This window comes from Orycteropus afer, unplaced genomic scaffold, assembly GCF_000298275.1.
Source record: "Orycteropus afer afer isolate SDZICR_OR568_19922 unplaced genomic scaffold, OryAfe1.0 scaffold00079, whole genome shotgun sequence".
Classification (NCBI taxonomy): domain Eukaryota; kingdom Metazoa; phylum Chordata; class Mammalia; order Tubulidentata; family Orycteropodidae; genus Orycteropus; species Orycteropus afer.
The window spans coordinates 9,681,323-9,705,786 of NW_006921666.1; the positions used below are offsets into that span (position 1 = coordinate 9,681,323).

Sequence of the window (24,464 nt, forward strand, 5' to 3'; positions counted from 1 at the left end):
CATTACATTCTACAATTTTCTGTTCTGTGCCTTTATAATACCTGACATACTGGCAACATTGTTATAGCACTGGCCCCTGCACTTAGAAAAATTGATTTTGTATACTTCAAATAAATCAAGTTCTTGATTTGCAATTTCTTCCCTGGTGTGAATTTTTAAGCTCATAAATGTGATAAATCATTTGGCAGGTTTTCTATCTGTTGAAGATACATATCTTAAAACAATATGTAAGTTTTATGAGAAAGATCAGGAGTAGAATCTACATACAAACTGCAATATCATGCTATAGTCATTTAACTGAAAATAGTTGATCAAGTTTTATCACTTACTAAATTTACTAATTCTTCACACATTGTTTTAGAGTATATGATAGGTTGACGTCTCCTGTGTTACCATATTTTAAGATTTGACTTGGTAAAAATGTATCAAACAGAGGAATACGTTCAAGTAAACCCCCAAAATTTCCGTTTTGTACAGACCCAGATACTTCATTTCTTCCTTAAAAGGATAGTCTGTATTCCACAATTGTTATAATGACAGCAATAATGTCTTGCTAAATGGCTTTCCAATACAGACGTTCTTCGTTAGTTTATGTTTTCACTTCGTGAGTTAAGCCAGCACCATGTTTTTGTTTAAAAATGACTCCATACAATTTCTGTGAATTGAACTGTTTTCACATTTATCAAACATATTTGAGTTGCACCAATCACTAATTCCATCTGTAAACCTCCCCCCCAAAAAAACCCTCACTGCCATCAAGTCGATTCCAACTCATAGTAACCCCCATTGGGTTTCCAAGGCTGTAAATCTTTATAGAAGTAGGTTGCCCGACTACTTGGAGGGGGATCTATGTAGCAGATCCTGGATAGAGAGGGAGAACAATGTGGAACAAAACTCAAAATCATCTGGAAAAAAAAAAAAAAAGGTGGGGACCAGGTTTGCTGGTCTGATAGAGCCTGGTGGAATCACTGAGACTATGGCTCCTAGCTGCCCTTCAGGTCTGGAATTGAACCCACACCTGTGGCTTCCAGCCAAACAAAAGACAGGCATATGAGTTGAACATTTACCTGAGGCAGATACATTCCTTGGAGAGAACAATCATGGGAGCTGCTTATGCACAGGGAGACAGCTCAGGGGACAGCGGTGCATGGAGGGATGTATACAGGGAAGAGGTGACTGTCGGGAGGAAGTGGGAGGGGAGCTGTTGTATTGTGGTGAATTGTGGTCAATGTCATGAGACAAAGTGTAACTGAACTGCTGTACAGAAAGTGAATTTGCTCTGTAAACTTTCACCCAAATCACAATTAAAAAAAAAAAAAAAGTAGGTTGCTCCATCTTTCTTTTGCAGAGCGGCTGTGGGTTTGAACCACTGATCTTCTGGTTAGCAGCCAAATGCCTTATCTACTCTACCACCACAGCTCCTTCTGTAGCAAATTGAGAATTAAACAATTTAGGTCCGAATAATTTGCAAGGAAAACAATATACAGAGCCAATTGATGAAGAATATAGTAGCCACTCCCTGTTATAATTTTTACTATTAGCTTTACACCCTAGAAATATATTCTGGCTACAGAATCTTGTTTGTTTGCCACCCTGAAATTTTTGACACAGATTTTCAAATGGTCCACTGTGATGTTGGCAATCAGTTGGCTGTCTTTAAAGCCAACAATTTACATCATTATGAACAAAATTATTCCACAAAGCAGGATCTCTATTTCTGTTACTTATGGAGTCTGCAGATGTGACAATTGCAGATTCTAAAATAGTTTCATTTTCTACACTATTATTATTATTTTACTATAGCATGGAATGGATGCAGAATTTGGAACAAATTCTATTATATTCATATTGCTATTAGCAATTTCAGCACTAGTAGTACTAGTACAAAAAATTGCACCCATCAAACTCGAGTGTTCAATGGAAGAAGTCTATTCTGATTGATTACATTTTAAAAAGGAAGCTAAGTTTGGAAATGTTTTTTAGGGATTCACAAATCCTTTTTTTTTTTTTTTTTTAATCTTCTCTGTCTGAGCTTTTGTTTTTTGTGCTGCACTTCATTGTTGCAATTTCATTTCACCTGCATATAAAATTGTCACTTTTTAAATTTGGTTCTACTGTAGCAAATAAATTTGAATAATTGAAAAGAAATAAAATTTATAAAACATAATATTTATAATACAAAATTTACCATTGGATTTGGACATTAACACAAAAATTTATATTTGAAAATTATTAAGTAACAGAAATGGATTTGGAACATGTAATTTTGTTCTTCAGGTTTGAGATAGTGAAAAGAAATAGTACCTACAAGGCAATTGGAAATAATTTCATTTGTTTGTGATACAATGTTTATTGGTGGGCCCTTTGCAGATCTCCAGGCGTGTTTTTCATCTTGAAATAATAACTTAAAACTTAGGCACTCACTACTCATGCTTTGATGCTGCATCTTCAGACTGCTGCTGATACCTTTCAGGCATGAAAGATATTGCAAAGAGTATGATACAAATACATGGGTATGTTCAGTCTGAAGATATGTTTTGGTTCACATTGCCTATGACAAGACAACTTAAAGCCATTGTGGATGTACAAGATGGTTATCTCAAAATGGATGAAACCTCTTATCTTTTTTTGTGTGTGTTTTGGATGAAAGTTTACAGAGCCAATCAATTTTCCATTCAGCAATTTATACACATTTTGTTTTATAACATTTGTTACCAACTTCCTCAACGAAACAATGCTCTTCCTGCTTCTTCCCTGGGTTCCTGGAATTCATTTGTCCTTCTTGCTTGCCTCTTCCTGCCTTCTGAACTTTGTTTTGGGGCAAGTGCTGCCCTCGCATGGTTAATTGTCCTGAGGAGTCCCTTTTTCACTAGTGTCATTGTTCACTTTATAGGCCTATCTGTTGTTTGGCTGCAGACCTGTTATCTATTAATATAGTCTGTCCCTGCCCAATAACTGCTCATGTTGGATCCAGTTGCTTATTGGGTGAATGTAACAAAAGTTAGACTGGATAGCCCACTACCACCTCTCATTTATTAGAAAGAAATAGTATACTCTCAAGAGACCCACCAAGTAGAAGTTTCAGTCACACAGGAGGGGACTGTAGGAAACAGATGTCAACAAAGGTGTCGAAGTGGTAGAGGTACCATAGCTTAAACAACTTTTCGAGTGGGTGCCCTGGTGACCATGTATGACCTTTATTTCCGGGGAGTACATTCTCTCACGCACTGGAGTTAGTATCAATTTCATTTAGTGCTCTGCCAGTCCTTCTACTGCTGTGCTCACTTTTCCTTGTGTCCTGTCTGGTTGGCACCTATGGGTCTTTGCTTTGGACAACCGGTGCCTGTGTTTTGTTCATGCCTGAAGCATGTGCTTTACCTTACTTATTGGACAATCTGTCCCTAGCCTCTTCCTCTATTTTCAAGAAGAGAATTAAAACTCCTTATTTTCAGTTTTTATTTTTCCTTACAATGGTCAGGAGCTTTTCCAGAATAAGCACTCAGCCTTTGGCATCACAGACTAGTGTGGTCTTTTCATTACATCAGTATTGTTCCAAGAAACAAATTGGGGGTGGGGGTGGGAAAGAACAGTGAAAACTCTGAACAAATATGAGGCCATTTGAAAAAAGCCAGACAACAGTGTTAATCATTAGCTTGCACTGTAGCCTGAAAAAGGGAGTCCTGGTAGTCAGTGGTTAAGCCCTGGTTGCTAACCGAAAGAAAGATGGCCATTTGAACCCACCGGCAGTTCCTCGGAAGAAAGATGTAGAAGTTCACTTCCGTAAAGATTGTTGTTGTTGTTGTTATGTGCCGTCGAGTCAAACCCGACTCATAGCGACCCCTCCTTGGGTTTCCGAGGCAGTATCACTTACGGAAGTAGGATTGCCCAACCTTCCTTCCGAGGAGTGGCTGGTGGGTTTGAACCGCCAGCCGTCTGGTTAGCAGACAAAGATTACAGCCTCAGAAACCCTATGGGGGCAGTTCTACTCTGTCCTATAGGGTCACGACTATGAGTCGGAGCCAGCTAGAGGGCTGAATTTGGTTTTGTTTGGGGATAGCCTGAATGCTTTAACTGAAACCTAACTTCAACATGATTTAAAACCCTAACTTCAAGATGATTTAAAATTAAGAAGTCCTGGAGCTATGTAAGGAAAGATGAGAAAAATACTATTTAGAGGGAAAAAAAGTAATAGTTGGCTTGGAGAGCACCCATGAAGAGAAAACAAAATCCTCACAAGAGTACCTATATTCTTGAATCAATTTTTTCTGGTCTTTTCACAGTTTTTGCCCCATAAAATTAGAGAAATGGAGTCTGCTTGTGTGTTAGGGAATGATGTGTAATTAGGGTTGCTTTAAAACAAATTAGCCTCTCCATCTCCTACCTATACTACAGTTCATTATATTTGTTCTTTTATTTAGTGCCACTCCTTCTCCAGCCACAACCCAAAACAATGCACTGAAACCTACAGAAACGACTATCAATCCAAAAACTCCAAGCCCCGAAATGCGCAGGGGCCTGGCTCCACCGCCTCCTTGCAAGGGCATCCTTTTTTGAACTGGGAATTGTAGTCCTTTTAGCCTCTTCACTTCCGGGAATCAGCAAAGGATGCACCTGCGCAGAACTATTTCTCCCAGGAGGCTGTGCGCATCCTTCTTTGCCACCTCCGGCTCCGGGCTCCACCCCTCTCGCTGCTCCCTCCCAAGGCTGCCCTGCTCACTGTTAGTCTGAGCGGGGAGAAGTTCACTCCGATCAGCTGATCCCAACTGACACTGGAGAGGAGGAAGCCCAAGAGGCAGCTAAGGAGGAGGGGGGCGGAGATGAAGATGAGGATGGATCCTCCGGTCCCCTGAAAAACAGCCTCCGCCCCCACCGACGTCCGGCGGCCCCCCAGACGCGTCTTCGCTGCGGCAGATCATCTCCTTGGTGGGGTCCCTGGGCCGCCACGGGAGAGGGGAGGGAAGGGCACGGCCCTTAGCCGGGCGAGAGTTCGTCCTGGGGCTCCGGCTGCACCCGGGAGGAAGGGGGGGCGGGGGCGGCATGGGTGGGGGTGGGGTGATATAAACAATGGATTCGGCTCCGGGCTTGGCCGGCGTGCGAGGGATTTTGGGGGGCTGCCTTTGTTCCTAGGCTCCGCTCCTACCCTTCGGGTAGTGGTGGTGGTGTCCGGGAGCAGGGAAGGGTGAGGAACCCTCGACTGGAGAGAGGCTTCAAGGTGAGGGACCCGAGTGGGCAGATTGTTTGCTTGGTCTTGGGTGGGGGGACCCGGGGTGAGGTGTTCAAAAGAAGATAGATTTTATGTTTTTCTCAATTGTGGCAAGTTTTGATTTTTTTCCGTATTGGGAGCTGCCTGGGCCTATCCGAGGTTAGGGTGGAAATAAGGTCTGCCAGTCCCTGCCTTTGCCTTCCTTGTTTATCTAAAAAGATGATTGATAGATTGATTACTGTAAAGGAGGCGTGATTAGCAGAAAAACGGCTTTTACCCTCTGCTGGGGGACACAACTAAGGGGAGTCAAGAATGTAATTGTAGGAATGACAGAAGCCCCTTTCCTGCCTCAGTTATTCTTTTTCTTTCTTTCCGAAGTTATTTTTAAGGTAGTCTCTGAGTGACAAAGAGATCATTTATTTGGAGTCATTGTAGGCCTGGCTTTGCGGTTGGCCATAGTGGAGGAATTCTGTCTCCTGTTGCTCCTTTTTTTTGCAGTTAGAGAAAAAAGGGACAAAGGAAGTACAATAGTTTTTTTTTTTTTCTTTTCTTGTTTTCAAGCATGAAATGGTGACTGTTGTTTCCAGGTTTAGAGTCCTTAGTAGACATCTGTCTAGAACTGAAATAATCCAGACAGGGGTAACCAGATCTGCCCAGGTCTTTGATGGAGCTACAGTTTATTATTATTTTTTTTTCTTTAGCTGTTTACAGGCCTGTTTCTCTTCTCGTCCTAATGATGGGATGGGATCCAGGGTGTAGAATGTTGTCCCTCCAAGGACAGTTTGCTTAGTGATTTTGATCCTGAATTTAATAACTGTTATGAAAAGAGAATATCAGTCTGAAAAATAGAGCAGCAAAGTCTCTTAAGTTTCTTGGACCTGGAGGTGGTGTTTGTTTTCAAAAGGAGGAGCCTTAGTCATTATTTTGAATAGACATTTCTAGTGTCTTTACAGGGAGCTCTGGTAGCATAGTGGCTAAGACACTTGCCTGCTAGCCAGATGGCTGGCGGTTCAAACCCACCAGCCACTCCTCGGAAGGAAGGTTGGGCAATCCTACTTCCGTAGTGATACTGCCTCGGAAACCCAAGGAGGGCTCGCTATGAGTCAGGTATGACTCGACGGCACATAACAACAACAACAACAGTGTCTTTACAAGCCAGTGTGAGTTTTACAGGCAAGAATGGGATTCCTCAGAAGTTTTGGTCTAGAATTGAATCACTTAAAATTTTTTTTAAGTGCACTTCTGTTTTTAGGTGAGTGAAATTCTTTTCCTTCCTCTATTCTAGGTATCCCCTGAAATACTGACTTGAGGTTGGATCCTATTGAAAAGCTCCTGACCACTCTCTTTCATCACTAACACCTGTGGCTGAGGCCCGGGCAATGAGCCTACCTCAGTGCATTCATCCAACCTCGCTCACATAGCCATAAAAGACACTTTCAGGTTAATTTTGACCACATATTTGCCTGCACCTTATGGAGGATGAAACGATCAAAACCCAATCAACGTTGCTGCTGATACAAGAATCTAGGAGGCAGAAAATTAAAAATACAAACAAACATTTGTGTGAAGAATTATAATTGGACACCGAAGGTTGGTTTCTTTTGTTTAAAGTGTTCAGAACCCTGTGGAAGTTTTGTGCAGTCTTCAGACACAAAGCTTTTGTCTTTGTTCCTGGAGAACAGCTCAGTGACCGTTGCATGGTGGGTATTTCCATTCCCAACTGAGTATGAGTGCCCAGACTTCCCCAGCAGAGAAGGGCCTCAATCCGGGACTCATGTGCCAGGAGAGTTATGCCTGCAGTGGGACAGATGAAGCTGTCTTTGAGTGTGATGAGTGCTGCAGTCTGCAGTGTCTCCGCTGTGAGGAGGAGCTCCATCGGCAGGAGCGCCTGAGAAACCATGAGCGGATAAGGCTCAAGCCTGGCCACATCCCTTACTGTGACCCCTGCAAGGGCCCTAATGGGCATTCTCCTGGTGTTAGGCAGAGGGCAGCTGTGAGGTGCCAGACCTGCAAAATCAACTTGTGCCTGGAGTGCCAGAAAAGGACTCATTCTGGGGGTAACAAAAGGAGACACCCAGTTACTGTGTACCATGTCACTAAGGTCCAGGAATCACTGGAGGAAGAAGACATGGATGAGGAGACCAAGAGGAAGAAGATGACTGAGAAGGTTGTGAGTTTCCTCCTAGTAGACGAAAATGAAGAAATTCAGGTAAGCACTTGGGTATAGTGGGATTCATGTAGTGGAGCAGATCTCTTGTTGGAAGGTGGCTCTCAAAAGACTACTGAAGGCTTCAGTTGCATGTTGTTAGATTTAGGCACTTGCCGACTATGTGACTTTGGGTTGAATTACTTCTCTGAGCCTTAATTTTCTTATCTATAAAGTGGGCACAGAGTCTGTTAGGTTGTTGTGAGGATGAAATGAGACAGTGTTTGTAAAGCACAGAACCTTTTTACATAATGCTCAGTGTATTGTAGCTGTTGTTATTTTTAGGAAGAACTGATGTAGAACAGTTTTCTGAGTGAGAAACTTGGTGAAGTTGTGAGTAAGTGTCAGTGAGGACAGACTATGCATGGGCAGTGAAAGACATACTGACATGGGGTCTTGTGGGAGTGCTAGGCAATGAGGAGAAAGCCTGCTATCTCCAATTAGAGAGGCAAGTTTTTAAAAAGTGCTTTTTGATAAGGATAGTGTTTTCTCTAGATGGCCTCTTACTTTCATATACAGTCTTCTGATTGATAAAGCCAGTGAGGACATCTGGGATTAGAGAATGACTAGAGAGTATTTGGTTTGAGTGAGTTGGGGAGGAGGGTAGTGTGTGACAGGAGCAATCAGGAAAGAGGTAGTGTGATAGTTAAGAGGGTAAGCTTGAATTCACGTCTTGGCTTTGCCACTCACTGGCTGTATGAAAATGGACAGGTTATTTAAACTCTGCCTCAGTTTCACTTCTGCTACTCAAGATTGTTGAGAGGATTCAGAGATTAGGAATGGAAATGATTTATCATGGCCTGGCACATAGTGCTTGGTACTGGTTCGTTGTTTTTGTCATTATTGTTGAAAATATATGTGGTACATTAACTCAGTGTTTTTAGTTGTGGTGGTTTCTGAAATCTCCAGATTGCTTGACTGGCTATGTAAGTTATCTTTTGGAAAAAAAAACTCCCAAATTGTCCATTAAATATTTTTTCCTCCTTGGATAGGCTGTGGAAATGAATAACATCATGATTCCTGTGTACCTCCGTTGTCAGCTAAATAGTTTGCAAACACAGAATTTTCTCTGTTGGCTGAAGAAGAACTATTAGAATTATGGAAGAGTGACCTAGATCCCATCCTGCCTCCTTTGCCAGCAATAATGCCTTTATTATGGATTATGGTCTACTTTGGTGACAATGTGAACTAATCATTTCTTAAATGAAACACTTGAGGTTGGATAATTCTTGTTGGTTTTGCTTTCAAATCTCTTTGGAAAGTCATAGTTGGGGTTGCTCTTCCCTTTAGTAAAGTGAGAGGAAGGCTGAGGATGAACCAGGAACCCTCAGGGATGTGGTGTTGGCGCCAAAAATAAGATTTTTTTTTTTTTTTGTGGAGTGCGGAAGGGTGTATATTTTTTGTAACATTGATATGTGATCCTTATGAAAATTCAGAAAATACAAGGAAGTGTCATGAGGAAGACACGTGCATCCAACTATCCAGAAATGGTGTTTATCCTTTTTTTTTCTTTGTGGTTTTAGTGTGTCTATAACTGGGTTGTTTGTAAAAATTTTGCCTGCCTTTCTTCCCTTTATAAACACTGACCCAGGATGTAACAGTTTATTAATCACAAGCAATATTGGTTTGAACTAATAGATTGGACACTTTTTAGGTGGTGATTTCTTCTGAGAGAGTCTTAACTGGAAAATACTAAGAAAGTGTCTGGTTCAGTTGTATGATAGGTGAATGTCCAAAACAATTAGAAAGATGATTGTTACAAATCTACTTGTAAACTCAGTTAGATCGTAAACTACCGGAGAGCAAGGACCATGGCTTATGCTGGTTATTAGTGATAGACATGGCATCACCACATAAATACTTGCTTGATTGACAATTTCAGATCATAACTTCAATGTTTAAAAAATGGATGTCATATGTGTGCCTCGTAAAAAATGAAAATAATGTTAAAGGGTATACAATGAAAAGAATTTTCTTCTCATTCCATACCCTCAGTCTCCTTTTTCAGAGGCAGTAACTATTAACAGTTCACTGCATGCCCTTCTAGAATTTTTTTCATGTGTACTTATGAGTCTATGGATGTATCCTTTTCATTTTTAAGCCAGCACAGAACCTAATATACTTGCTATTCTATACTTGGCTTTTTTTCATTGAAGAATACATCTTGTAGAATTTTCCCTGTCAGCACATTGAGGTCTACCTCTTTATTTAAAGACTGCCTAGTATTTAGTTGAATTTTCCTATAATTTTATTTTTATTTTTTTGATTATAGGACTGTTCAGTGCAACAGATATTTATTTGTTAACTTTTTATTGTGATTTGAGTGTAAGTTACAGTTTGTTTTGTGTCTTTGATTGTAATCCCAACAATGTAACAGCATTTTTCCCACTTCCTACTGTGTTTTCCATTTTCTTACATGGTTCTTTCCTGTCCCTTCTTGCCTTCTGAGCTTTCTTCCTCGGGAAATGGTGCCCTTTTGATCTTGTATAGTTCACCATTCTAAGGATATGTATCTCCCTAATGTTACTGTTCACTTTATAGACTGTGTTTTGGCTGAAAGTTGAGCCAAGGATGTGAGTTCAGTTCCAGGCTTGAAAGGTGACTAAGGATCATAGCTTGGAGGTTCCACTGTCTCTATCTGACCAGTAAGTCTGGTCTTTTTTATGGTTTTGAGTTTTCTCTCACTCTATCCAGGAATTCCTGTTTCAATCCCTTTTAGAGTAGTCAGTTGTGGTAGCTGGGCACCATTTAGTTGTTTTGGTCTCAGGGTCGTGGAGGCTGGGGTTCACATGGCCCATTAGTCCTTTGGGCTAATTGTTTGAATTTTTCCATAATTTTACCCTGTTAGTGGATGTTTGAGTTATCACAAGCAAAGATGTGTTGAATATCTTAATCTAGAACTGGAATCTCTTTGTCAAATGATATATATATTTTAAATTTAGACAGATATTACCAAATTTCTGCACCTCATTTTCTTAATCCCTGAAGTACTTCTGTGGGTCTTTCCTAGGTTCTGGTCTTGGCTTATAACAGCTAAAATTTAAAGAGCTCGTTCTGTGGTGCTGGAAATTGTTTTTAGCACTTTACGTGTATGAGCTAATTTAATCTTTCTGATAACCTTGTGTATTAGTTTCCTATTGCTGCTGTAACAAATCACCACAAATTTAGTGGATTAGATACAGCACAGGTTCCCCCCCTCCTCCCCTCCCCGCCCCCAGTTTTAGAGGCCAGAGTCCTGAAATAGGTTAGTCGGTGTGGTAGTTAAGATTGTTGTCAACTTGGCAGGGCCTGATTGAGTGGCTGGGCAGCTGGATGTAGTTATTCCCCAGGTAAGATTGGCAATCACTTCCATGGTGGAATCTACTGGAGCAGCTGAGTAGCTGCTTTAGGGATGTGGTCTGCTTCCTGTATATAAGAAGCAGCTTTGAGGAAGGTCTCCAGCTTTTTTTTTGCACACTTGAACCCTGCATGTAGCCAAGTTGTCATTCAGCAGCCTAACATCGCCTGCCGATCTTGGAACTTTTTCTGGACTTGAATTAGTGGCCTGCCGTGTTGTTTGGGAACATTGGGACTGTGCCTTTGTACTTGTTGACCTTGGGTTTGTCAGCCTCAGCAGCCAGTCACTGTCTGAGTGAAGAAAAGCCTCCAGCTTCAGGGGGCCGGGAGCAGGAGGCAGAGTAGGAGCCCAGGGTTGAGGGGTTTTCACCTAGCCCCTAGAGCCTAGCACTTTGAACTTGGTCTTAAACCCTCCAAACTGTAAGAGAATAAACTCTTGTTTGTTAAAGGCAACCCATTTGTGGTATATTCCTGTCAGATCGGCACCAGGTAACCAAAACAGTAGGTCTGTGTTCTTTCTGGAGAGTATAGAGGAGAATCCATTTCCTTACCTTTTTGTTTCTAGAGGTCTATTGTATTCCTTGGCTGGTGGCCCCATCCTCCATCTTCAAATCCAGCAGCAAAGCATTTTCCAGTCTTTCTCTGTCACTCTGCTTCTACCATCCCATTACTTTCTGTGTCTGTGGCCCTCCTGCTTCCCTCTTGTGAAGATCCCTGTGATTATGTTGGGTCAGCCTGCATAATCCAGCATACTCTCCCCATTTCAGGGTTCTTGACAGCATATCTGCAAAGTCCTCTTGCCATGTAAGATGACATGTTCACAAGTTCTGGGAATTAGGATGTGTACATCTTTGGGAACTTAATAATCAGCCTGTCACACCCTTTGAAGCAGATTGTGTTTTATAGATGAGGACGATGAAGCACAGAGAAGTGAAGTAACTTTCCAGGTCCTACAGGGAGTGGCAGAGCAGGGATTTGAATACAGATATCTAGTTCCAAAGTCCTTGCTCTTTAACTATTTAACTCTTGCTTTCTCTGAACAAATCATTACACTCTCTAAGTAAGCTTTATTATGATCAATTTAACAATAGCTTTGACTGCTCTGAGGATCACAAGAAACATACCAGTACCAGTTGCCATGGAGTTGACTCCAACTCATGATGACCTTCTATCAGAGTAGTACTGAACTCCGTAGGGTTTTCATGATGTGGCCTTTTGTAAGCAGATCGCCAAGCCTTTCTTTGGAGGTGCCCCCGTGTGAAAAAGAGTCAATGCTTTTGAGTTGTGGTGTTGGTGAAGAATACCGAGAGTTCCATGGACTACTAAAAGAACTAACAAATCTGTCCTGGAAGAAGTACAACCGGAATTCTCCTTGGAAGTGAGAATGGTCAGACTTCGTCTCACCTGCTTTGGTCATGTTGTCAGAAGGGACCATTCCCTGCAGAAGGATATCATGCTTGGTAAAGTGGAGGGTCAGTGGAAAAGGGGAAGGCTTTCAACAAGATGGATGGACACAGTGACTGCAATGATGGGCTCAGGCATAGCAGGGATCGTGGGGCTGGCGTAGGACTGGGTAGTGTTTTATTCTTTTGTACATAGGGTTGTTATGAGTTGGAGACAACTCCACAGCACCTAACAATAACAACAACAACAACTGTGTGGATTCAAACTGCCAAACTTTCAGGTAGTAGCTGAAAGCTTAACTCTTTGTGCTACCCAGGGACTCTGAAATGAAATGTAGCTCTATATAAATGTAAGTATTTACATTTATATAATTTTATATATTGTGTATATATATATATATATATATGTATACAATATATAAAGTTATATATTATGTGTAATATAATTATAATGGTATAAGCATTGAAGAACTCCTTCTTTGTAGCAAGAGATATTCTGTGAGTTGGGCCCCTGACTGGTTTTCTTTTCATGTTCTAGGCATTTGTGTGTTTTGATCGTTTTCTATTTAGTATATAGAGATTACTTCAGCAACTTGTAGGCTTTTAACTGTTCTTTGTGGTTTCTTCATATGCTATGGCCCTAATATTTGTTGTTTGTGATTTGAGTGTTAACTCAGTATCTTTTGGGAAACCTAAAAGGACAGAAACCTTTTTCTTAGAGGTTTTAGAGGTATTGTCACTTGAGTGTGTACTCAAATGGTAAATTTGAGGAGAGACTGACTTTTGGTCTCAAAACCATATCCATTATTATTATTTTATTGTGATTTGGGTGAAAGTTTACAGAGCAAAATTCGTTTTTCATACAGCAATTCATACACATTTTGCTTCATGACATTGATTATAGTCCCTGTAATGTAACAGCTCTCTTCTTGTTTCCTCCCTGTGGTTACCTTTTCCTTGTGTCTTTCTTTCCTATGCATTCCTGCCCTCTGAACTGTCCTCTGTGCAGATACTGCCCTTCTGATCTCCTGTGATTGATTGTTCTAAGGAATGTACCTACCTGGTGTAAATATTCACCATGTACACCTGTCGTTTACCTGGAAGCTATGGAAGTGAGTTCAGTTCCAGGCCCAAAGGGTGACTAGAGGTCATAGTTTCAGGGGTTTCATCAGTCTCAATCAGACTGGTAAGGCTGGTGTTGTCTGTGATATTGAGTTTTATTCACACTGCTCTCCCACTCTATCCAGGATCTCCTATTTTGTTTTCTTTCTGAGTGGTTGACAGTGGTAGCTGAGCACTATCTGGTTCTTCTGGTCTCAGGGTCCTGTAAGGTGAGGTTCGCATGATCCACTTGTCCCTGGGACTAATTGTTTTCACGAGTCTTTGGACAAAACCATTATCAGTTACTTACTTATTTAAATTTTTATTGTGATTTCGGTGCAAGTTTACAGAGCAAATTCATTAATTCATCACATTTATTGAATATATGTTATATGCCAGGTATTTTCTAGGTACCAGGGATACATAGTTAAAAAGACTTGGTGTATGCCTTTAGAAAGCTTACCATTCAAATGGGGGAAGCAGATTTCATACATACAAACACATGAAAAGACAGTTCAAATGTGATCCAAAACAAACAAACAAACAAACAAAACTCACTGCCATTGAGTGTATTCTGACTCATAGTGACCTCATTGGGTTTCTGAGGCTGTAAATCATCTTTTTATTTTTTAAATTTTATTGTCATTTGGGCGAAAGTTTACAGAGCAAATTCATTTTCCACACAATAGTTCATACACATTTTGTTTTATTACATTGACTGCAATTCTCCACAATGTAATAGCTCTCTTCCTACTTCCTCCCTGTAGTTATCTCTGCCCTGTGTCTTTCTTTCCTATGCATTCCTGTCCCCCAAGTTATCTCCCTGTGCCTTTCTGTTCTCCCAGGATTGATCACTCTAAGGAGTGTAAATGTTTATCCTATATGCCTGTCTATTGTTTGGCTGGAAGTCACAGGAGTGAATTCAGTTCCAGACCTGAAGGGTAACTAAGAGCTGTAGTCTTGGGTCTCACTAGGCTCTATCAGACCAGTAAACTTAGTCTTTTGTTTTTTTTAAATGATTTTGAGTTTTGTTCCACATTGTTTTTCCACTCTACCCAGGATCTCTTGTACTCATCCCTTTTGGAGTGGTTGACAGTGGTAGCTGGGCACCATCTTCTGGTCTCATATAAGCTGAGGATCACATGGTCTGCTAGTCTCTTGGACTGATTGTTTCCATGAGTTTTTGTTTTCTTTGTTCTTTGCTCTGGATGAGGAGAGACCCATTGTTGCATCTCGATGGTTGCTTGTAAGCTTTTAAGACCCCAGTCACTCACTGTTCACCAAAGTAGGATGTAGAACAATGCTTTTGTGTAGTGAGTCAGTCAGTTGAACTTGATGACTCCTGTGATTGTGGTCCTGAGCACATACATTCTTACAGCACATACAAATATGTATGTAGAAATACCATCTGCCAACCTTATATATGGTCTTGGGTATATTCCCTTTTGCCTAGACATACCTGACCATTCAGCAAGGCTGTAAATCTTTACAGAAGTAGATCACTCCATCTTCTTCCCTTGGAGCAGCTGGTGGGTTTGAATCAGTGACCGTATGGTTAGCAGCCAAATGCCTTACCCATATGCCACCAGAGCTCCTTCAGATATGGTGTTATTAAATAAGGACAAGTGATTTGGAAGCCACTTTTTTTTTAAATTTTTTAAAAAAATTTTTGTGATCTAGGTGAAAGTCTACAGAGCAAATTCATTTCCCACACAGCGGTTCCTACACATTTTGTTTCATGACATTGACCGCAGTTCCTCACAGTGTAACAGCTCTCTTCCCACTTCTTCCCTATAGTTACCTCTTCACTGTGTCCTTCCCTCCCATGCATTTCTGCTCCCTGAGCCTATTCCCTATGCATACACTGCCCTTGTGTTCTCCCATGATTAATCTCTCCAAGGAGTTTATCTGTCTGATGTAAATGTTCAGCCCATATGCCTGTCTTTTGTTTAGCTGGAAGCCACGGGAGTGAGTTCAATTCCAGACCTGAAGGGCAGCTAAGGTCCATTGTCTCAGGGGTTTCACCAGGCTCTATTAGACTGCAAACCTGGTCTTTTTTTTTTTTAAATGATTTTGAGTTTTGTTCCACCTTGTTCTCCCACTCTATCCAGGATCCCCTATACAGATCCCCCTCTGAGTGGTTGACAGTGGTAGCCGGGCACATGTAGTTCTTCTGGTCTCATAGTCATATAGGTTGAGGATCATGTGGTGTACCAGTTGCTTGGACTAATTGTTTCCATGCATCTTTGATTTTCTTCATTCCTCTTTGCTCTGGATGAGGAGAGACCCAGCATTGCATCTCGATGGCCGCTTGCAAGCTTTTAAGATACCAGTCGTGGAAGCCACTTTTACAAGATGATCAGGGAAGGTCTTACAGAGGTGACATTTAAGTAGAGCCTGATGGATAATACTAGCTAGGGAAATGGATATCTAGACAGATGATATGGGAAAACAGCAAAGATTGAGTGGCCAGTTTGAGGTATAAAAAGAATGTGGGGAAGGGCAGGGCAGGCAAGGGAAGGATACCAGCGTTGCTGGAGTGAGTCAGGAGTGAGCAGTATGGAAAGAGGTCTGTCTTAGTTATAGAGTGCTGCTGTAACAGAAACACCACAGGTGGCTAGTTTTAATGAACAGGGGTTTATTTTCTCATAGTTCAGGAAGCTAGAAGTCCAAATTCAGGACACTGGCTCTAGGGAAGGCTCTGTGTCAGCTCTGGGAGAAGATATTTGTCTCAGTTTCTGTAGCCTTGGCCCTCAGTTCCCTGGCACTCTCCATGAGGCATCTGTCTTTCCCCATTCATGCTTGCTTGCTTGCTTTGGTGCCTAATCTGCTCTTTTTGTATCTCAAAAGTGATTAGGTTTAAGATACAGCCTATGTTGTTTGGCCTTATTAACATAACAAAGAAAAAAACCCTGTTCCCAAATGAAATTACGTCCACAGGTATAAAAACCAAACTCACCATCATAGAGTTGATTTATGCTCAAAATGACCTGCATTGGGTTTCCAAGGTAGTAAATCTTTACAGAAGCAGAATGCCTCATCTTTCATCCATGGACAGGCTAGTGGGTTTGAACCACTAACCTTTTGGTTAGCAGCCAAAATGCTATAGCAACTGCACTACCAGAGCTCCTTGGGGTTAGGATTCATGACACATAATTTTAGGGCACGTGGTTCATTCCATAGCAAGGTCTGGAGGTGAGTAGGTGCCAGATGTTGTGGTGCCTTATAGGCCATAGAAATAACTTCGGATTTTACTTCAAGTGTATTGGGAAGCAGTATATACTTTATGCTAGGAAAAAGTCACAAGATCTGATAGTCAGTTTTAAGACATGGTTCTTTATTGCATTGTGAAGACTAGATTGTAGCCATTGTAGGAGGAGAGGGCAAGAGGGAAACAGGGAAACCACTTATGAGGCTGTTGCAGAAGATAAAATGGGAGATGTTGACTTAGATTTGGGTTATTATTGAGAGAGAGAGACATTGATGAGCATGGGATAAACTTTGGAGGTAAAACAGTCAAGAATGCTAATATGGATGGAAGGGTGAAGCAATGAGAAGAGATTTTATTGTCTTAAACTGATACAACTAAAAGTCTTTAAAAATTCAATTCATACAATAAAGTTTTCAATTAGTTTCATTTGGTGTTATGTAATACAGTAGTTCTCAGCAGGGAGTGATTCTGCCTCCCCAGGGGGACATTTGGTTGTCACAACTGACGGAGGTGGTATTTATTGGCTAAGGGTACAGGCCAGGGTGCTATTAAGTATACTGCAGTGCACAGAGTGGCCCCTATAACAAAGATTTATCTGGTCCAGAGTGAGGGGTGAGAAACTGATCTAACATGGAAGTTTTGAAAGAAGGAGATTTGGATTCTAGTGAGGTGGAAAATATATCAAGGACAAAAAATTTAACTAATAAATCCATTTTTCCTCCTTCTCTTGGTTCTGTTCACGCCTCAGAAATAATTTAGTTAGTGAAATCAATATTCTCTTTTTGGTATATCTGTAAATTCTCTAGTGAAGTGATTGAGACTTTTCAGTGTTGTATTCATAGATTTTTATAGGCCTCAGTGGAACCATACTAGGAAAACGAAAGGATTTACAGATCTGTTATTGAGAGCCCATGATAAATAAATGAGCCAAACTAACAAGTCATCTATAACCTCTTGAAGCCAGAGGCAACACTCTTAGCATATAACTCAGAGGTGGTTGTTAGGTGCCATCACATTGGTTCTGACTCATGGCCACCCTGTGTACAACAGAACAAAACACTGCCGGGTCCTGTACCATCCTCACCAATTTTGCTGATTGAGCCCATTGTTGCAGCCATTGTGTCAATCCATCTTGTTGAGGCTCTTTCTCTTTTTCTCTGATCCTCTACTTTACTACTTTACCAAGTGTTTTGGTTACCTCGTGTCTCTCTGACAGAAATATACCACAAGTTGGATGGCTTGAACAAGCAATTTATTCTCTCACAGTTCGGAGGCTTTAAGTCTTAGTTCAAAGTGCCAGGTTCTAGGGGCTGGGTGAAACCCCTCAACCTTGGGCTTCAGCTCTGCCTGCTGCTCCTGGCCCACTGAAGCTAGAGGCTTTTCTTCACTCATAGCTGCTGGCTGCTGAGGCTGACAAGCCCAAGGTTTACAAGTACAAAGGCTCAGTCCCAATGTTACCAAACCACACAGCAGGCCATTAATTAAAGTCCGTTGAAAGTCCCAAGGTCGGCAGAGCATGGCAGGTTTCTGAACAACAACACGGCTACATGCAGGGTTCAAGCATGCCATAAATTAGAGACTGTTCCCCAAGGCTTCTCCTTGTATACGGGAAGCAGACCACAAGCTACTTAGCTGCTCACAGTAGATTCCACCATGGAGTTGATTGCCAGTCTCATCATGGGGAATGTTAACATCCAGCTGTCCAGGCATTCAACCAGGCCCAGCCAAGTTGGCATACAAACTGAACTACCATGCCAAGCAAGATGTCTTTCTCCAGGGACTGGTCCCTCTTGATAACATGTCAAAGTACAGGAGGCAAAGTCTCACCATCCTTACTTCTAGGAGCATTCTGACTATACTTCTTCCAAGACAGATTTGTTCCTTCTTCTGGAAGTCCATGGTATATTTAGTATTCTTTGCCAACTCCATAATTGAAAGACATCAATTCTTCTTCAGTCTTATCCCTTGTCCAGCTTACACATGCATATGAAGTGATTGATAATACCATGGCTTGGATCACATGCACCTTAGTCTTAAAGGGAGTCTTTGCTTTTTAACATTGTAAAAAGATCTTTTACAGCACATTTGCCCAATGCAATATGTCATTTGATTTCTTGACTGCTGCTTCCATGGGCATTGATTGTGGAACCGAGTGAAATTAAATTCTTGACAACTTCAATGTTTTCTCCATTTATCGTGATGTTGCTCATTAGTTTAGTTGTGAGGACTTTTGTTTTCTGTATGTTGAGGCATAATCTATTCTGAAGGCTTTACTCTTTGATCTTCATCAATATGTGCTTCAAGTCTTCATTTCCAGCAAGCAAGGTTGTGTCATTTGCCTATTGCAGGTTGTTAATGAGTCTTCCTCAGTCCTAATGATGTGTTCTTCTAGGTGTAGCCCAGCTTCCGGATTATTTGCTCGGCATACAGACTGAATAAGTATGGTGAAAGGATACTACCCTGATGGGCACTTTTCTTGATTTTAAACCATGCAGTATTGCAGTGCAGTGAACTGCTTAATATGGCCCTTCTAGCCATTGTCCTCCATTTTGTGATGTGTTGTAAATCCTAGTATTTATGCCTGTAGTGCCTAAGGCATTTGATTCTAACCGGAACCCACCAGACACTTCTTGGAAGGAAGATTGGGCAATCTACTTCCGTAGAGATACTGCCCTGGAAAGGAAACTGAGGAGGAGTTGAGTAGATGACAGTGAGTTTTGTTTGGCCTGAGGGTGGAATGCATCTTGATCTTGAGTCCCACCTTGCTCTAGGGTGTGACTCAAGTCACCACCCATTTTGTGATGTATTGTAAATCCTGGTCTCTGGTGGCATAGTGCCTAAAGCATTCGACTATTAACCAGAAGGCTGGGGGTTTAAACCCATCAGCCAGTCCTTAGAAGGAAGATTAAACAATCTACTCTCATAGAGGTACTGCCTCAGAAACCCAGGATGGGTTGTGATGAGCCCTGATTGACTCAACAGCAGTTAGTTAGTTTTTTATGTCTGTTTAGTGTGGGAGGTACCTAGTGCCCTGCCTTGCTGGAGGGGGTGACTCAAGTTACCACCCTTAGCTTCCTTGAGGGTATATGTGTGAATGTTCTGGGAAAGTTCTCTCTCTTGCTCTGGTTCTACTTTTGGTTGTCATCATCTCACCCATGGACTTGAGACAGCAGTTGTCATCTAACTCTCTGATTAGGGTTCGCCAACCCCTGCAACCGCATCAGTTGGGAGAATCTTTCATACCTACCCACAGACCTGGGAGACCTGCCAGTCTCCCATCCTCCACCACGACCATGTGAGCCATTATTTTGGGAGTTTGTGAGTTCTCTGAGATATTACAGCAAAACACAGAGCTCTAAGACAGGAGGGAGATTACTGATGGGAGGAGGAGTTGATGTCAGAGATGGTGGAGTGGCACAGCAATTTGGAAAAGCTGGGCATCTTTAACCTCTGCCTCATAGGGACCGGCCTTGTGCTGATCTTTCTAAAATAAATTATTCAAGCAAGTATCCTGTTCTGTTTGAATTACTGTCTTGGTCTATGTACTGGTTCCTCATGAGCATTATTAAGTGTTTTGGAGTTCCCATTCTTCACAATGTTATGCGTAATTTGTTATGAACCACATAGTCGAATGCCTTTGCATAGTCTATAAAGCATTGATAATCTTTCTGGTATTCTCTGCTTTCAGCCAAGATCCATCTTACAGCAGCAGTGATGTCCCTTGTTCTGTGTCCCCTTCTGAATCTGCTTGAATTTCTGGCAGTCCCCTGTTGATATACTGCTGCAACCATTTTTTAATTATCTTGGTTAGAATTAATAGATTTCTTAGTAGGAGAAGAGGACAGTATTTTCCTATCTGTTGGGTCTTGTGCAGGATTCAGACATCTTCTTGTCTTATCAAAACATTTACCAGGGGAAAGAGTAAAAAATAAAAGACATTTTTCTTTTATGTAAAACCTATACTACATTTTCTTCTTTTCATAATCACTCCATTCTCCTCTTCTATAAACTCTATACCTGTCCTTCTTCCAAGAGAATAGAGCAGCAAACTTACTAGAAATCTCCCTGTTTCACTTTCACACCTACTGACTCCTGACTGGGACGTCAGTTGTTGTTGTTGTTATTTGCCATCCAGTCGGCCCTGACTCATAGCGACCCCTCCTTGGGTTTGAGGCAGTATCACTACAGAAGTAGGATTGCCCAACCTTTCTTCCGACTGGGATGTCAGAAGTGCCAAAAACTTAAGTCCTCTCATGTTGAATATGCAGAGTGATAAGGAAATCCAATCTTGGTGACCTAGAGTGCTCAATATGAGGCTAAGGAAGTCTTCACCTGTGGGTAGGCCCTTTCAGTTCTAAAACGGACAGCCTTGGACCCTCTCTGAAATGGAAGGTCAGGGTGAGCATCTTCTTCATCCTTCCTTTCAGTGAACTCGGTGGTAGACCTCTTGTCACTGAGACCGCTCCTTTAAGGAGACCCATCACGTTGCTTGGCTGCTTCACTTGTTTACAGTCCCAGAATAGTGTGGCTCAAAATACTAGGACTTTGCTTTTTTTTTTTTTTTTTTAAATTGGCTAAAAGAGACATTGTTCTAGTGGGATTTAGGAGTGGAAAATAGCAGAAGATGTTTTCCTCTTGTATGAGAATTCTTTACCATAAATTGGCTCTGCTTGTCTGCCCCATATCTGTGCTACTTCTCAGTCTCACCTGTTGACCTCCTGGCCTTGCCCTGTGCTTCTGGGGATGGGGTGGCTGGCTTCTTGGGGCTTGGCATTTTCCAGGCCCTCTGTTTCACATAGGCTGGTGGAAACGCCTCAGGACTTAATTCTGGTCAATAGAGCAAGAGTGAGTGGAATAATAATCTTCAAAATTGTTGAACTTCCCCATTTTTCTTTTCAAATGGCCAAACTGTTGCAGTGTAAGAACTAATGCTGGTGCTGTGGTAAGTTCTGATACTGTTGGTTTCTTAGGTGCCATACAAAAAATGTAACAATGGGAATAAGCCCATAGATCTGCTTAGGCATCATTTGTCAAAATAGTAAGTAATCATTGGATGTAGTCTCAGTGCCTCCTTTTCCCACTGCTGCCTTTTACTTAAGTAAAAGCCTCTTTTGTTTAGGGATGTGGTAGAGGGGAGGGCATTGTATGGGATTACTGGGAAACACAGGGTTGAGGATTACTCAGACAAACAGAAAGATGAAAGAGCCCCTATTATGTTCCCTGAGTGTCTGCTCAGTGTCTTCTGAATTTTCTCAGAGTTGGGCTCATTTAATTATAACAGGCTTCAGGCATTTTATCTGGAAAGCTATTTTGTTTAGTGCAGGGCTGTTTAAAATTTGGTCCGTACAACTCATGGAACCACTGTGAGTCAGCTTTTCAGGGAATCTTTAACTGTTTCATGTTACTTCCAGTTTGCATGAGCCTATTTTTTCTAGTCTGTCATTTCTTTGATGTGATTGATTTTTTTGGAATTGGGCAAGCATTTGACTTTTTGAGCCAAGGTTAATATTACAAGCACATTTCTTATTAAGTTGATTTTATATGTTTTTCATGTGATTGCATCTACTGACTGTTTCACCCTTGAGTTTATCCTGGAGACCGTGTAGCATGGAAGCCCTTCGGAGGGCTGAAGTTTCCTGGAGAACCTGGCTTGCTTTGGGAGGAGCTCCCATGAGATCAATTCAATCTGAGGCTAGAATGACTAAATGTACATTTGATTTGTAATCAGAAATTAGAGGAAAGCTAATGGATGAGACCATGAAGAAGGGAAGTGAAACAAAAGTATAGAAATGTCCAGGCAGGAAGGATTGGAAAGACCTATGAGAAGAGACATAGAGGGAGTTTAGAAGGCAGGAGAGAGTGAATGCTTCCTTGAGGTTGAGGAGGGTGTTTTGTTCATTTTGTCCCTCTTCCTAATGAATTTTGCCCAGCAACTAAGAGGTTCTGTTGGACTGGTTTGTGTGGTCAGCTTGGTGGTAGCTGGAGTTCTTGGACAGAAAAGTATGTATTTACACCAGCTCTCTGTAAGTACCTGACCTGTGGCTTGAGCTTGCTGGAGGATGTTTCTACTTTCTGACTGCCTTTTTGTTTTTTTTTCCTTGCCTTTTTCTGATTTCCTTTTACTCAAGGCTAAATTATTGTTGCCACTTCCCAGGGACTTTGACTCCAGATGCTAGAATACTGGGAAAGAATGGACAGAGCTCCATTCTGGCAGGTAGTCATAGACAACTCAGGTTCAGGTTAAGAGCAGCATAATCCTGACAGCAGTCATACATTGTTCTAGAAATGCCTCTGTTTTCCAGCCCAGTAAGTCCTTTCTGCCTGGTCACTGTGCCATCTACATGACTAACTTGGTTTCCCTGATCTCTCATAACTTTTTCTTTCAAAGAGCTCAGTGCAGTTTACATGTATAATTCAACAACGGCTAAAACATTTATTGAATGTCAGTTCTGTGCCTTATTAGTTTGAGTAATCTCTCTGTGGAAAAATGTTTTACAATGAAAACTCAGAGGTTAAGTGATAAGCCTGGAGAGGGATGGCAGAGGCCTTCTGCCTCAGTTTTCTAGTGCGGTTATAACAGAAATACCACAAGTGGGTGGCTTTGATGAAAAGAAATCTATTTTCTCCCAGTTTAGGAGGCTAGAAATCAGAATTTACAGCACTGGCTTCAGGATAAGGCTTTCTTTCTCTCTCTGGTTAGCAGCTGAGCACTTTAACCATTGTGCCATCAGGGCTCCACTATCACATTCCATATAAAATAGTAATCAAGCCCCTTTCAAACCCTACCTCGGGTACCAAAGATCTCCTTACAAGCTGTGTCATCACTTCTGTTCTTCAGCATAAACTATATGAAGAGCATTTTAGTGACTCTCTGGTGTAGTAATAATTCCTGGAATCGTGTCACATCATTCTTTTGAGGACTTAATGTTTTCTTATGCATAATATATGTACAATGCAATCTTATAACAGCTTTTTTTTTTTTTTTTAATTGAAACGAACTATCCTTTAGAGGGAGAAGAGTGGTAAGTATTGAATACATATCCTCTTTGTCCCATTATCCCTAATTCTTTAATGAGACGTTTATTGGAAACCTTCCCTAAGGAAAGTTTTTACTTGGGGTAATGGATTTGGTGGTGATGATGTTGACTGTGGCCTAGAGGCACACCAGGGCAACTACAGCAGTAATGTCAAGCCACACTTCTCCAGCATCTACTCGGTGCCTCCCACTGTCCTAAGTGCCTCATGTGCATTATGCCATATAATCCTTACACTAACTCTGTGAGTTTGTTAATTGTCATCTTACAGGTGAGGCTGAGGAAAGTTAAGTAACTTCTTTAAGGTTATTCTATAGCCAGTGAATGGGTGAGGCAGGTTGGTTGAACATCACTCATGATACCATGCTGTTCCCTCCCCTGGAGAGAATATGGTATCTAGATAACCTGTGTTGCATTCATTCTTCCCTTTAACAAACACATACTGATTTCCTATTATGTAACGAGCAGTGTGCTAGGGATACAGTGGTTAACAGTGTAGGTCAGTCGTTTGCCATCATGGTGCTTACGTTCAAGTTGGGAATCTCAGAACCAGGAAGAAGAAGAAGATGTTAACATAGGTTCAGGGCACGGGGAAGATAGAAGGTATGAGAAAGTCCACCCATGATATGGTCGAGGTCGAGCAGCACTCAGACCTAGACTGGTGCTTTCACTGTTGAGTCCCAGCGCCTTTACCGGAGCTTAGGTCTGTTGTCCTGGCTGGCCAAATATGAATATGCCATGTCACTTAAAAGGGAGGGTGACATCTCATCCAGAAGCTGCCTGGAAGGACCCTTTGAAGACACTATGGGTCCTGCAGATGACTTTTTCAATTCTGTCCTCAGAATTCAGCCTTGCCTTGGAAAGCTTTTTTTTTGATTTTTAATTAGGATTTGGGTGAAGATTTACAGAGTAAATTCACTTTTCATACAGCAGTTCACATATACTTTGTCTCATGTCATTGACCAAAATT

At 41.5% G+C, this 24,464-nt stretch overlaps 1 protein-coding gene across 1 annotated transcript in view; it reads left to right on the forward strand.

The window, feature by feature from the left end:
- Positions 1–6,929: 6,929 nt before the first annotated feature.
- Positions 6,930–24,464, forward strand: part of ZFYVE1 (zinc finger FYVE-type containing 1) — a 100,893-nt gene continuing 83,358 nt past the window's right edge. Inside the window, exon 1 of the mRNA XM_007941397.2 lies at positions 6,930–7,412. Coding sequence (XP_007939588.1) covers positions 6,930–7,412 — 483 coding nt within the window. The remainder of the gene's footprint in view (positions 7,413–24,464) is intronic.